At 54.3% G+C, this 14,321-nt stretch overlaps 3 protein-coding genes across 3 annotated transcripts in view; 2 read left to right on the top strand and 1 right to left on the bottom strand.

Moving 5' to 3' along the window:
• Positions 1-7,963, top strand: EAH_00043420 (arginyl-tRNA synthetase, putative; the record flags this gene model as incomplete). The annotated part of the gene is made up of 9 exons (XM_013394977.1): positions 1-383; positions 817-873; positions 1,701-2,342; positions 2,561-2,907; positions 3,476-3,890; positions 4,913-5,286; positions 5,515-5,966; positions 6,274-6,342; positions 7,344-7,963. Coding segments are annotated over 9 exons (3,359 nt in total), but the record flags the coding sequence as incomplete, so codon positions are not given.
• Positions 7,964-9,070: 1,107 nt separating this feature from the next.
• EAH_00043410 (hypothetical protein, conserved) lies at positions 9,071-12,837 on the bottom strand (the record flags this gene model as incomplete). The annotated part of the gene is made up of 3 exons (XM_013394976.1): positions 9,071-9,108; positions 9,270-9,826; positions 9,968-12,837. 3 exons carry the CDS (start codon positions 12,835-12,837, stop codon positions 9,071-9,073), a joined length of 3,465 nt encoding a protein of 1,154 aa, XP_013250430.1.
• Positions 12,838-13,603: 766 nt separating this feature from the next.
• EAH_00043400 (hypothetical protein, conserved) overlaps positions 13,604-14,321 on the top strand; it is a gene marked incomplete at both ends in the record, with an annotated part of 2,729 nt that continues 2,011 nt past the window's right edge. Inside the window, 2 exons of the mRNA XM_013394975.1 lie at positions 13,604-13,623; positions 13,849-14,042. Of these exons, the coding sequence (XP_013250429.1) occupies positions 13,604-13,623; positions 13,849-14,042 (214 nt within the window). The remainder of the gene's footprint in view (positions 13,624-13,848; positions 14,043-14,321) is intronic.

The following is a 14,321-nucleotide window of genomic DNA, read 5'->3' as shown; positions in this document are numbered from 1 at the left end:
GCCATGGCAACAGCAGCAGCCACCACAGTGGCAGCAGCAGCCATGGCAGCAGCAGCAGCAGCCGTGGCAGCACCAGCAGCAGCCATGGCAGCAGCAGCAACAGCCATGGCAGCAGCAGCAGCAACAGCCATGGCAGCAGCAGCAACAGCCATGGCAGCAGCAGCCATGGCAGCAGCAGCCTTGGCAGCAGCAGCAGCCAAGGGAACAGCAGCAGCGGGCAGCAGCAGCAGATACGTGGAAGCAGCAGCAGGAAGAACCACGCACAGCAGAGGCTGAGGCCCCACAGCAGCAGCAGCAGCAGCAGCAACAGCAGCAGCAACATCAGCAGCAACAGCAGCAGGAACAGCAGCAGCAGCAGCCATGACAGCAGCAGCATGGGCAATGTCAGCACCAGCAGCAGGACGGCAACAGTGTGGCTACAGCATTTTTGCTGCAACATTGCAGCAGCAGCAGCAGCAAAAACAACAACAACACTGCTGCAGCTATTGCTGCAGCAGCAGCAGCAGCAGCAACAAGCTGCAGCAAATCATTAGGCAGAGATGCAGCCAGAAAACAGTTTGGTGCTCCTTGTCTGCTGTCGTAGCTGCAGCAGCAACAGCTGCTGCTGTAGCAGCAGCAGCAGCTGCTGCTGTTGTTGTTGCTGCTGCTGCTCGCTTCATAGCAAGGCTGTCAGCTGCTATAAACTTCTGTAGGGGCTTTCAAGCCCTTGCATATCCCACTTAAAACAAACTACGGTTTAGGGTTTAGGGTTTAGGGTTTATGGTTTAGGGTTTAGGGTTCGGGTTTAGGGTTTAGGGTTTAGGGTTTAGGGTTTAGGGTTTAGGGCTGACCTCATCTGGGGCCCTCAGCAGCCGAGGGTCGAGCATGGGTGGGGTAACGAGGGTTTAGGGTTTAGGGTTTAGGGTTTATAAGTAGGAGACAGGGTTTAAAGTTTAGGGTTTATATAAAATTCCTACTGCTTATTTGCAGTAGCAGGTAGTAAATAAAAACCCTAAACCCTAAACCCTAGGGCGGTCAGGGGGGCCTCTCAATCGGTCGCAGGTGTCTTGAGGGTTTAGGGTTTAGGGTTTAGGGTTTGAATATCCCGGTCCAAATAAACCGCTTAAACTCATTTCTAACTTGTGTGTAAGGGTTTAGGGTTTAGGGTTTAGGGTTTTCATTGCCTGGGGTCCCTCTGGGGGCCCCCTTCCGGCCTTCCACGCTGTGCGCATAAACCGCAGCAAAAACAAAAAAGAGACGCTGAATTAATGTCTCTACATATGAAGACTGCAGCAACACAGCAGCAACAACAGCAGCAGCAACAGCAGCAGCAGCAACAGCAGCAGCAGCAGCAGCAGCAGCAGCACGGGAGCGCTGTGTCCTCTTCCTAACGGAGTGCAACCAAATGAAGGGGGGCCCCCAAGGGGCCCCCTATATCCATAGGGATGGAGTCATCCCCCTGTAGAAGTGCTGCAGCAGCAGCAGCAGCAGCAGCAGCAGCAGCAGCAGCAGCAAGGCCAGATGCAGCAGCACATGCAAAATGGATGCCAGGGGGAGTCCTGTTGCCGCTGCTGCTGCTGCAGCGGAGACACTTCCCCAGGCTGCAGCAGCAGCGCGAGCTGCTGCTCCTGCTGTTGCTGCTGATGCCGTCGTCGCTACTACTGCCGTTGACGGTCGCACCGTTTGTGCTGCTGCTGCTGCTGCTGCTGCTGCTGTTGCAGCGGCAGCAGCAGCAGAAGCAGCAGCAGCAGCAGCGAAAGAAAGGGGTGCAGACAGGGCGTGAGAAGCTGGAGCAGCTGCCGCTGCCGTCTGTGATGCTGCTAATGACAGCAGCAACCGCAGCAGCAGCAACAGCAGCAGCAGCAGCAGCAGCAGTACCGGTTGCAGCAGCAATCTGCGTGCATCAAGAGCCTCGTACGACGTCTTCTCTGCTGCTGAGGGCTTCATCGATGGGGGTTTACTCTCCGCTGTACATACACCAGGGCCTCCGTTTCCTAGGGCCCCGGCAGCAGCAGCATCAGCAGCAGCAGCAGCAGCAGCAGCAGCAGCAACAGCAGCAGCAGCAGCATCGATTGTTTTCTCTCCAGCTGGGTGTACGCGGTGAGAAGGCAACTCCCCGCTGCAGCAGCATGAGGCTGCTCTCCCTAAGCAGCAGCAGCAGCAGCAGCAGCAGCAACAGCAGCAGCAGCACAGGAAGAAGCGACAGCACCAGCTACAGCAGCTGCACAGGCAGCAGCAGCAGTAACAGCAGCAGCAGCAACAACAACTTGAATGTACAGACACTACAAGATGTTTGCTGCTGCATAGAAGAGCAGCTGCGAGCCCACGCGAAGAAAGCCGGCATTTGCTGCCAAACCCTCAAGGTACAAAACCCTAAACCCTAAACCCTAAACCCTACCCCGTAAACCCTAAACCCTAAACCCTAAACCCTAAACCCTAAACCCTAGTAGACAGTAAACCTCAAAGCCTCTTTACGTCTCAGCTGCCGTTGGTAGCCACACTGAAGGCTGTTTTCTTTTCATGCGTTTTGTCTGAGGGTTTAGGGTTTAGGGTTTAGCGTTTAGGGTGTCTGCTGCTGCAGCTCCAAGTAACCCCCGCCAGCCCCGCAGTTGAGGGCTATGAGCTGCAGGCAAATATCGCCGCACTGCTGAAGCAGCAACAGCAGCAGCAGCAGCAACAGCAGCAGCAGCAGCAACGACAGGCGAATACAGAAACCTTCAGTAGAGGAACAGACAGGTCCGCTGCACCTATGAGCGCAGCAGCAGCAGCAGGAGCGGCGACAGGTGCAGCAGCAGCAACAGAAGCAGCAGCAGCAACAACAGCAGCACGTGAAGACAATCTCGAAGGTGTTGCATTTGCTGCATCCCTTTGGAGAGACAATCAAACAATTAAGGCCCTTTGCTCAGCAGCAGAATACACTGGGAAAGGGTAAACACTCTGCTGCTGTTGCTGCTGCTGTTGCTGCTGCTGCTGCTGTTGCTGCTGCTGCTGCTATTGCTGCTGCTAATAGTGTTGTTGTTGTTGCTGCTGCTGCTGCTGTTGCTGCTGCTAATAGTGTTGTTGTTGTTGCTGCTGCTGCCTCAAGGCATGTCCTGCTGCAGCAGCGTCAGCAGCATGACCACTGCGGTGCATCATGCTTATGCAGAGCTGCTTGCTGCTGCTGGTGCTGTTGTTGCTGTTGCTGCTGTTGCTGCAGCTTTATAAGCTTCCGGCTGAGAGACGATTTGCTGCTGCAGCTGCTGCAGCAGATGATACGTGATCCAGACCGCCTTGGCCTCCCCCGTGTAATAATTCCCTCGATGTTTGCTGCTGCTGCTGCTGCTGCTGCTTTCGTTGCTGTTGCTGCTGCTGCTTCCGTTGCTGTTGCTGCTGCAGCAGTTGTTGCTGTTGCTGCTGTTCGCAGCATCCGCCTCGTTCTATTGCGTTGTTGCTGTTCTTTCTGTTGCTGCTGCTGCTGCTTTGGCTCCTGCCTATGGAGTTTTTGCTGCTGCTATAGCAGCAGCTGGTGCAGCAGCAGCAGCAGCAGGAGCTGCAGCAACAGCAGCAAGGGAGGACTAAGATCTCCGGTGTCTCCTGCGGCGTTGCTGCTCGCTGCAGCAGAAGCTGTTGTTGCAGAGACTCCTCCCCAGTACAGGCCTGCGCCTCGACCAACACCAGCAGCAGCAGCAGCAGCAGCAGCAGAAGCAGCAGCACCAGCAGCAGAAGCTTGCCTAGTAAGTGACGCAGAGGTTGAAGCCTTCGTCTCGCATATGGCCGCTCTAGAGGCAGCATTAGAGGAACAGGAGCAGCAGCTGCAGCAGCAGCAGCAGGAAGGTAGGAGGGAAGCAGCAGCAGGCAGCATCATCAACTGGCAGCAGCTTGCAAAAGAAGCGAAGCCCAACCCTCAACTTAATCTTACTCAGGCCTATGCGGTAAGGGTGCATGCACAACAGCAGCAGCAGCAGCCGCAGCAGCAAGAAGAGCTGCGGCGGTAGCACCGCGTGCGGTAGGACCGGCACCTAGGGAAGCAGCAGCAAAGACAGCAGTTGCTGTTGCTGCTGCTGCTGCCGCTGCTTCAGTTGCTGCTGCAGCAGCTTCTGCTTTTGCATGCACGCTTTGAGAAAACTAGCAACAGCAGCAGCAGTAGCAAAAGCAGCAGTATGTGCTGCTGCAGCAGGCACAGCAGCAGCAGCAGCAGAATCAGCAATATCAGCAGGTATAGCTGCAGCGACATCAGCAGGTGCAGCAGCAGCAGCAGAAGCAGCATTGACAGGTGCAGCAGCAGCAGCAGCAACAGCAGCAAGAGGTTGTGATGGTGTTTGTGCAGAGCTGCATGCGTCTGTATGATTCTGTTCGGACGTTTGCTGCTGCTGCTGTTTGCTGCTTGGGTTTGTTGGTGAGCGGAGACGAGGAGACAGTTGGAGACAGCAGCAAAATTAAAACGGTTTCAACTCAGGTGCGGCGTCTCTCTTTCTTTCTTTTGTTTATATTTATTTATTTATATTTATATTTATTTATATTTATTTATATTTATTTATATTTATTTATATTTGTTTATATTTATTTATTTATTTATTTTTGTTTTTATTTGTCTCTGTTTATTTTTGTCGCCTTTTGTTTTTTTTTCTGTTTTGTTTGTTTGTTTAATTTTTGTTAATTTATAATTATTTATGTTTTTTGTTTGTTTATAGTTATTATTTATTCTTATTTTTATTTTTTACTCTTCTGTCTCCGCAAACCGCAACACCTTTGCTGCTGCTGCTGCTGCTGCTACTGCTGCTTCTGTTGCTGTTACTGCTTGTGCTGCTGCTGCTTCTCTGCTGTTGCTGCATGTGCTGCTGGTGCTTCTGCTGCTGCTGATTTCGTCGGTGCTGATTCTGTACTGCTGCCGCTTCTGCATCTGCTGCTGCATCTGCTGCTTCACCTGCTGCTGCTGCATCTGCTGCTGCTGCAGCGGTTCGCCCACCAGCTGCGGCTGCTGCGGTTGTCTCCTCAAGCAGCAGACGGGGAGCAGCAGCAGCTGCAGCGCATGCAGCAGCTGATAGATCTGTTAGAGGCCAAGGGCTTGCTGCTACCACCTGAAGCAAACAGTAGCAGCAACAGCAGCAACGGCAACACCAGCAGCAGCAGCAGCAGCAGCAGCAGCAGCGGCAACAACAACAACGCTAGCAAAAGCAGCACGAGCCCCTTAAATGCGCGACTCCCACAGACAGTGCTGCAGCAGCAGCAACAGCAGCAGCAGCAGCAGCACCCTTCTTCAGTCGCCATTCGAAGGCAGGGAGGGACGTACACCTACATTGCTACGGACCTTGCTGCGCTTAAAGCCAGGTAAACCCTAAACCCTAAACCCTAAACCCTAAACCCTAAACCCTTGATCATAGGCCCTTTGTAAGGCCTTCCCTTTATTTGCTGCAGAAGTGCTGCTGCTTTGGTTGTGTGGGTTATAAATCGGGGTTTAGGGTTTAGGTTTTACCAGGGCTTAGGATTTATACTAGGGTTTACTAGGGTTTACAAGGGTTTAGGGTTTAGGGTTTAGGGTTTAGGGTTTGGGTTCAGGGTGGATAGCGGTGTGGATTGGGTGCTGGTGGCTACGGATGAAGATCAAAGGCCTCACTTCTCTCGTTTATTTTCTCTCGGAGTTTATTTAATTACAAATAAAACGCTTGCTGCAGCAAACAATAAACAAAACCCTCTGCTGCAGCACCTGCTGCACCCAGCACCTTATCAGCAGCAGCAGCAGCAGCAGAAACAGAAGCAGCAGGAGCACCAGCAGCAGCAGGAGCACTATCAACAGAAGCCGGAGCAGCAACACCAACACCTCCCGGCGCAGCAGCAGCAGCAGCAGCAGCAGCAGCAGCTGCAGCAGCAGCTGCAGCAGCAGAAGCGCAGGGTGTATGTGCAGCACCTAGGCACTGGGCTTGTGAGGGGCCCCACAGGGGAGAAGCTATCATCGAGAGCAGCAGCAAACGGCGTAGAGCAGGTTATACCGGAAATGCTGCAGATTGCAGGTAAGGCCTAGGGTTTAGGGTTTAGGGTTTAGGGTTTAGGGTTTAGGGTGCATGGTTAGGAATCTGTGGTTCAGGGTCTATAACATCTAGGGTTTAGGGTTTAGGGCTTGTACGGTCAAGGATGCAGCAAGTTCTACATATCTGCTCTAGGGTTTAGGGTTTAGGGTTTAGGGTTTGGACGGAGTCTCAGGCTTCTGTCGAGGCAGGGGGGGCCGTTGCACCCTTAGGCGCATGTTTGAGGGTCTAGGGTTTAGGGTTTAAGGCTTAGGGTTTAGGGTTTAGGGTTTAGGGTTTGCGTGGTTTGCAGAGAAGGAGTTAAGACGAAGACGGCCGGGCCTCTCCGACTCCGCAATAAGGGAAAGGGCAGAGGCTATGAGTAAGTTGCTGCTGCTGCTGTTGCTGTTGCTGTTGCTGCTGCTGTTGCTGCTGCTGTTGCTGGTGCTGTTGCTGTTGCTGCTGCTGCTGCGGCTGGTGTTGCTGCTGGTGTTGCTTTTGGTTCTGCTGCTGCCAGTGCTGTTATTGCTGTTGCTGCAGCAGCAGCAGCGGGTATAGGACGTGAAGCAGCAGCAGCAGCAGCAGTACAACATCAACAGCAGGAGCAGCAGCAAAATCAACAACAACAGTAGCCGGAACACAAGCAGCAGGAGCAGCAGCAGCAGCAGGATTTTTTCCTAGCAGCAACATGTTGCTGTGTTGTTATCTGCTGCTGTTGTTGCTGCTGCAGCAGGAGCGCTGCTGCGCCTATGGATATTAGGGTTTAGTCTGGGGGCCCCCCAGCGGTGTGGGGCCCCCGGGGGCCCCTCCCTTTTCTCTTCTTTTTCTGCTCTCTATGCCAATCGCCGCGCTGCAGCAATATGCGAGAAAGCAGAAGGTAAATGAATACTCTTTTTTATTATTAATAACCTGTATATATATATTATATATATATAATGTGTATGTACATCTCTCTCTCTCTCTCTGTATATATAAATAATATATATATATATATACATCCCTTTTCTCTTTGTCTTTCTCTCTCTCTCTCTATATATATATATATTTATAAATATTTATATTTACATCTCCATATATATAGATGCATTTATATATATATATATATCTTTGTGTTTGTTTTTGTGTTTTTCTCTGTCTTTTTCTCTTTGTGCCATCTGTGCTTATTTCTTTTTAGTCGAATAACTCAAAATTTATTCTTTTAAATTGCGTTTGCTCTCGCCAACCTCCTCCCCTACCTGTGGTGTCTCTCCACAGCCCTGCTGCTGCTGCTGCTGCTGCTGCTGTAGTTGTTGTTGCTGCTGCTGCTGTTGTTGCTAATGCTGCTGTTGCTGCTGCATGCAACAGCAATCGCTTGCTTTACATTCTTCTGCTGTCTTTCTTCAGCACTCCTTACGCGCAGAAACTCCGAACCAGGGGCCCCCAAGGGGGCCCCCACGGGGGCCCCTCTAGGTACCCTCGGGGAGGCCCCAGAGGGGGCCTCCAGGGGGGCCCCTCTGAGGGTCCTCAGGGGTTCTTCTTTGGGGGCCCCCTACGTGTTGTCTGAAGTTGAGCGGAGGTTAGCAGCAAAGGCTGCGAGTTTTGGGGTGTATGTACACCGCAGCGTTGGGTGCTTAGACCCGTCTATACTTGTCTCTTACTTGTTAGACTTGGGGAATGCCTTCAACCGCTTCTATGAACAATGTCATGTCATCTGCAGCAGCAGCAGCAGCAGCAGCAGCAGCAAGAGCAACAGCAGCAGCAGCAGCGGCAGCAACAGCGTCGCTGCACTCGAGTCGCAAGGGGATAAGTCTCGGCAGCAACACCAGCAAGAGCAGAAACAGCAGCAGCAGCAGCAGCAAGAGCAGCAGCAGCAGCAGCAACAACAACAGCAACAGCAACAGGAGGGAGCGGCAGAAGATGAGGTGTACGTACACCCGGAGCGGCTGCTAGTCAGTAGAGCAGTGCAGCAGGCATTAGAGAAGGGCCTCTATCTGCTGGGGGCAGAAGCCCCTAAAGACATTTGAAAAGAGACAACTGCAGCAACTGCAGCAGAAAGAGACAGCCTACTAACAGAAGGGCCCTCTGGTGGGCCCCCACAGGGGCTCCTTGAGGGGCCCCCGAGGGCCTTTGAGGGGCCCCACAGGGCTTTTAAAAGGGGCCCTTGAGGGCCTTTAAAAGGGGCCTTTGAGGGGCCCCTTAGGGCCTTTGAAGGGGCCCCTGAGGGTCTTTAAGGGGCCCTTTAGGGCCCTTAAGGAGACTCCTAGGTAGGCCCTTTAGGGGGCCTTTAAAAAGGGCATTGAAGAGGGGCCCCAAAGGGCCTTTAAATGGGGGGCCCCTAAGGATCTTTAAGGGGCACTGTATAGGGCCTTCCTAAGGCTTTGTAGGGGCCCCCAAAGGCCTTGAAGGGGCCCCCGAGGGCCCCTAAGGGGCCCCCTAAGGCTTTGAAGGGGCCCCCTAAGTCCTTTTAAGGGGCCCTTAAAAGAAGCATTTTAAAGGGGCCCTGTTTGAGTTAGTTTAATTAAAAGAAAAAAGAATTAGCTGGCGAACGATGAGGGAACCAACATCTAAAGAAAAGCCCCACAACAAATTCAGCACAAAAAACAAAAAGAAAACGCAGCCCCGAAACAAAACGCATGCACTTGGCGCATGCATGCATGCATGCATGCATGCGGTCAAATTTGGGGCTTTCGTGGCTGTCTGTTTATATAAGCTGGCGGCTTTGATGTGCCGCAAGCCCCATGCATGCAAATTCAACTGCATGCATGGTGTTTGCATGCATGCACTTGCATGCTAGCAAGTTGCATGCATGCAAATGCATGCAATTTGCATGCATGCAAATGCATGCAAGTTGCATGCATGCAAATGCATGCAATGCTTGCATGCTGTTTGTATGCATGCAAGTGCATGCATGCTGCTTGTATGCATGCAAGTGCATGCTTGCTGTTTGTATGCATGCAAGTGCATGCATGCTGTTTGCATGCATGCAGCTTCTTCTTTTTGCATGCATTTTTGCATGCGCCTGCAGTGCAGGGAGTTGGGGTTTAGTAGGCAGGCCTTTGCATGCAACCCTAAACCCTAAACCCTAAACCCTCGGAGACACCTGAAGAGGCTGAGATTAAACCGCTTGCCTTCTACTCTTCTTCGCTCTCTTCTGCATCGTCCTCAGTCCCTGCGCAACCACAAACCCTAAACCCTAAACCCTAAACCCCGTCCTGCCTCCCTCGTTCAAACCCTAGCTCCTGAATCCTCCTTAGCCCTAAACCCTAATTGTGAAGCCCTTACTTATTTACCCTTAATCTCCAAACCCTAAACCCTAAACCCTTGGCTTACAATCTGTGTACGAGTACGTGTCGGGTGTCTCTTGCATGCGTTTTTCTTTATTTATTTCTTTATCCTTTTTTACTTCTTCTTTTCTGCATTCTGACTTCAAAACAGAAACAGAAGAGGGGCCCCTAGAGGGGCCCCCAGAGGCCCCCCCTGTGGGGCTCCCAGAGGGGCTTCCAGCGGGGCCCCCAAGGGGGCCCCCCGAGGGGGCCCCTATGCGGTTGGTTCGAGGTAAGTAAGGGAGATAACTGCAGGGTGAAACAAAATCCTTTACGAGGCCGTCGGGCACTGCATGCATCTGCTGCTGCTGCTGCTGCTGCTGCTGCTTCTGCTGCTGCTTCTGCTGTGCGTGCTGCTGCTCTGCAGGGTTGTACCCACGCGACACCCACTGAGGACAGCCCTGGTCTTGCGGAGAGGCTTCTGCTAAAGCAGCAGGTGCAGCAGCAGCAGCAGCAGCAGCAGCAGCAACTGCACCAGCAGCAGCAGCAACGCCGCCAGACAGTTTCCTTGTTTCTGGCCGCAGCAGAAACGAAACGCGTCGTACCTGCTGCTGCACTCCACCTCTGAAGCAGCAGCAGCGCAAGACACAGCAGCAGCGGATGCGGCAGCAGCAGCAGCAGCAACCGCAGCAACCGGAAAGGCGGTCTAGTTAAACTCTACTTCCCCTTGTCTCTACAATTTAGGGTTTAGGGTTTGTTGCTTACCGGCTTGCAGAGCTTTTCGCGGCTGGCTGCTGCTGCTGCTGCAGCTGCTGTTGCGGCTGTGGTTGCTTGTATTGCTGCTGCTGCTGCTGCTGCTGCTGCCTTTGCGTGTTCTGCTGCTGCTGCAGTTGCTGTAGCTGCTTCTGCTGTTTCAGTGCTTCGTTTCCCCTTGCAATGCGGCGAAGCTGCTGCTGTTCCTTCTGCTGCTCTTTCTGCTGCTCCTTCTCCTTCTCCTGCTGTTGCTGCTGCTGCTGCTGCTGCTGCTGCTGCTGCACCCTTTTGCTTGACCTCCAGCATTCATTTCTAACAACACTTTTTACATGCGAGAAATTCAATACTTCCGCTTTGTTCGTCTTCTGCATCACCACCCTCTCAGGCCGCCGCCGCAAATATTCTTGGGGGCCCCTCCTACTGGAGGGGGCTCCCAAGGGGGGCCCCCAGGGGGGCCCCCCAGGGGCCCCCTCCCCTGATGGGGGGCCCCTAGGGGGCCCCTCTCCTGATGGGGGCCCCACAAAGGGTTCACTTAATGAGGGGGGCCCCCCAGGGGGCCCCATCTCTGAACCCTCTTCTTCGTCGATGCTGCAGAAGTCTCGCCAGTCTGCACCGCTAAGCCTGCTGCTGCTGCTGGTGCCGCCGCTGCTGCTGGTGCCGCCGCTGCTGCTGCTGCTGTTGCTGCCGTACAGGGCACTGCTGCTAGCAGCAGCGGGAAAGGAAGAAGAGATCCAGGGGGCCTCTTTAAGTACGCCACGCTGCTGCAGCTGCTTCGCGATCGTAGGCACAATCTGCTGCTCTTGCGGCGGCAGCGGCACAGTGTGGCGCCTGCTGCTGCTGCTGCTGATGCTGCTGCTGCTGATGCTGCTGCTGTCTTCGTTGTTGTTGTTGTTGCTGCTGCTGCTGCTGTTGCTGTACACTCGGCAGGCCTCAGCTGCCTCTGGGCCCCCCTCTGCAAGCTGCTGCTGCCTCCCTCGCTGCAGCGGCTGCAGTTCGACAGGGGGGGCCCCTTCGGGGGCCCCCATGAGGGCCCCCTTGGGGGCCCCTTTGTTTGGTTGCTGTTGGTGTTTGCTGCTGTCGTCATGCTCTGCATATTTTGCTGAGGGGCCCCAAGAGGGAGAAGCCCTTAAGGAAGCTGCAACACAGCTACAGATAGAAGCAGCAGCAGCAGCAGCACCGTGAATGCACTGCTGCTGCTGCTGCTGCTGCTGTTCGTAAGTGTTGCTGCTGTTCTTCGGATGTGCGCCAGCAGCACCAGCAGCATCACTAGCAGCAGCACTAGCAGCAGCACTAGCAGCAGCAGCTGCAGCTGCTGCTGCAGCTTGATTATCTTGAGGCCCCGAAGATGGAGAGTCCTCGCATTCCATCTGCTGCTGCGGTTGCCGCTGCTGCGGTTCTTGCTGCTGCTGCTGCTGCTGCTGCTGCTTATAAACTTGCCAGCGCCACTGTGGGGGTGGGGCCTCTAAGGGGCCCCCCACAGCTGGGGGCCCCCTCGAAGGAGCAGGGGCCCCTGAGGGGGCCCCCAGGAGAGCAGTTTGTGAATAGGCTTGGGAGAGGTGAAGTTCATGCAAAGAACAGGTAAGCTGCTGCTGCTGCTGTTGCTGCTGCTGTTGCTGCTGCTGTTCCTGTTGCTGCTGGTGCTGTTGCTGCGGTTCCTGTTGCTGGTGTTGCTGCGGCTGCTGCTCCTGGTGCTCGTGGTGCTCTTGCTGCTGTTGCTGCTGCTGTTGCTGTTGCAGCTGCATCTGTTCCCTGTCTCTGTGCTGCAGCTGGAGCTGCTGCTGTGTTTGTTGCTGCTGCTGTTTTCGTTGCTGCTGTTGCAGCCGCACGGCAGGCGGCTCAGCTTGTTGTTGCTGCTCTTGCTTCTGTTGCTGCTGCTCCTGCTGCTGCTGCTGCTGTCTGGCTTGCTGCAGCAAGAGACAACTTTCAGTGGGCCCTTCTTCTGTTGTTATGATATTCGCTTCTTTAATAAAAGAAGCACAAGGGGGGCCCCCCTTATTTCTGGGGGCCCCTTCGTCACCAACCTGCTGCCCGTGGGGGCCCTGGGGGCCCCCAGGGGTGATGGAGAATGCGCATCTGTAGGGCTCCTGCAGCAGAGGCCCTCTCCTGCTGCTGCTGCTGCTGCTGCTGCTCCTGTTGATGCTGCTGCTGGTCCTGCTGCTGCAGTAGGGACAACAGCAACATCGCTGCTCTTGCTGTACGTATGCTGCTTCATGGGCATCTCCAGGCAGCAGCAGCTGCTGCACTGTCTCGCGTACAGCTGCTGCTGCTGCAGGTGGAAGCAGCAGCAACACCTGCTGCAGCGGCAGCTGCAGCAGCTCCTCCTTTCTCATTAGCGGCCTGCAGCATCCTGATGCCTGGGGGCCCCCTAAAACCTTACAAAAGGCAGTCGAACGACTCTCTGGGGGCCCCCATGGGGGCCCCCCTAAGTACCCCCCTAAGGGCCCCCTTAAAGGCCCCATTGCGGGGCCCCCTGGGGGCCCCCCTGTGGGGCCCCTGGGGGCCCCTAGTGGTTGAGAGGGCTCTATAGGAAGACTATTAGGGGCCCTAAAAAGGCGTGTGGAGTTCATTTGGTGCATCTGCTGTCTTGGGGGGCCCCCTGATGTGTTATTAGAGGACTCGACGCTCTCTGGGGGGCCCCCCGGGGGCCCCCTACCTAAAGGAGAAGGTAGCTGCTGCTGCAGCACGTGCCGAGGTACAGGGGGCTGGGGGCCCCCCAAAGAAACTTCACTTAAAGAGGGAGGCGCCTTAAGCTGCATATACACCTTATGAAGGGGCCCCTCACGGGGCCCCTCAGGGGCCCCCTTAAAGGGGGGCCCCTCTGGGGGCCCCTCTGGGGGCCCCCGGGGCCCCCCCGAAGGAGATGGCTCCGTGCATGCAAACATAAGATAAGAGGCAGAGGGTCTGCATGTCTGAGCAGAGGCAAAGCCGGGATGGCCTTGTGCTGCTGCTGCTGTTGCTGCTGCTGTTGCTGGTATTGCTGTTGCTGCTGATGCTGGTCCTGCTGCTGCTGCTGCTGTTGCTGCTGCTGCAGTGAGGCCCTGCGTCAAAGAAGACAAGGCCCAGGAGTAGGAGACGGAGAAGAAGAAAAGGAAATCAGCATACAGCCGAGCAAAAAAACAAACAAAGGCGAGAAACTGCAGCACGGAGTGTGTGCGGTGTACGTACACCTCAGCAGGCGTCGTTGCAGCAGTTTGTTTGTTTTTTTCTCTTTATTTGAGTCAAAATAAACATTTAGAATAGTAGAGATTTCAAAAGATCATTGAAGAGGCTCTGCACGCCTCAGCTGTCTGTACACCCGGTCTTCTCGCCTCTCTCTGGCCGCCTCTCCCGCCTGTGCCTTCCGTTTGTCTTTAAATTTAATTTATTTAAATTTAATTTTCATATATTTGAATTTATTTGACTCATTTCATTCAGAAAAATGGTCTAAAAGGCACCTTTCTCCTAATTTTAGCCGTTCTTCCAGCAGCAGCAGCAGCAGCAGCGCTCAAGCCTCTGCTGCTGCTGCTGGCCCGGTCTGCTGCTGCTGCTGCTGCTGCAGCGCAGCAGCAGCTGCTGCTCTCTGGCTGTCTGTGGTGTTATACAAAGAACATTGAGATGAAAGAAGCAATTGTATATTATCTTTTATAACAGAAGAAAGCTGGCTGCATTATGCCGCAGCAGAAGACGCAGTAACAGCAGCAACAGCAGCAGCAACAACAGCTGTACCAGCAGCACGTCGTGCAGCTGCTGCTGCTGCTGCTACTACTGGATCCCAACTCCAGAAGGAGGTGTCTTCATTGAGTTTTTCTTTTTTCTTTGGCTTTCCTCTGTGTTGTGGGGTTGCGAGCCGCTGCTGCTGCTGCTGCTGTTGCTGCTGCTGCTGTTGCTGTTGCTGCTGCTGCGTCGTGCTGGAGACCGGAGGGCCTTCGATACCGTGACCGGCAGCAACAGCAGCAGCAGCAACAGAAACTGCTACACCAGCAGCAGCAACAGCAACAACAACGGCAACTGCAGCAGCAACAGCAACAGCAGCAGCAACATCAGCAGCAACAGCTGCGGAAGCTGCTGCTGCAAGCGGAGCAACTGCTGCAGCGAATTGCTGTTCACGGTCTGCACGTGTCGCAAGTGTTAAAAGCAGCAGCAACTGCAGCAGAAACTGCAGCAGCAACTGCAGCAGCAACTGCAGCAGCAGCTGCAACAGCACAAGTAGCAGCAGCATCACGATTTGTTTTTGCATTTGAGCTGCAGCAGCCAGAGCTAAGACAACCGCTGCAGCGGATTCTTCTTAAGAAGAAATAGCAGCAGCAGCAACTGCAGCAGCAGCCCAGCAGCAGTAGCTTAGGCAGCACAGGGATCAGCGACGGCAACAGCAACAACAGCAGCAACA

This window comes from Eimeria acervulina, genomic scaffold (assembly GCF_000499425.1).
Source record: "Eimeria acervulina Houghton genomic scaffold, Eah_scaff579, whole genome shotgun sequence".
NCBI lineage: Eukaryota > Apicomplexa > Conoidasida > Eucoccidiorida > Eimeriidae > Eimeria > Eimeria acervulina.
The sequence above is the reverse complement of the archived record's forward strand: the minus strand, read 5'-3'. Positions and strand labels throughout refer to the sequence as shown.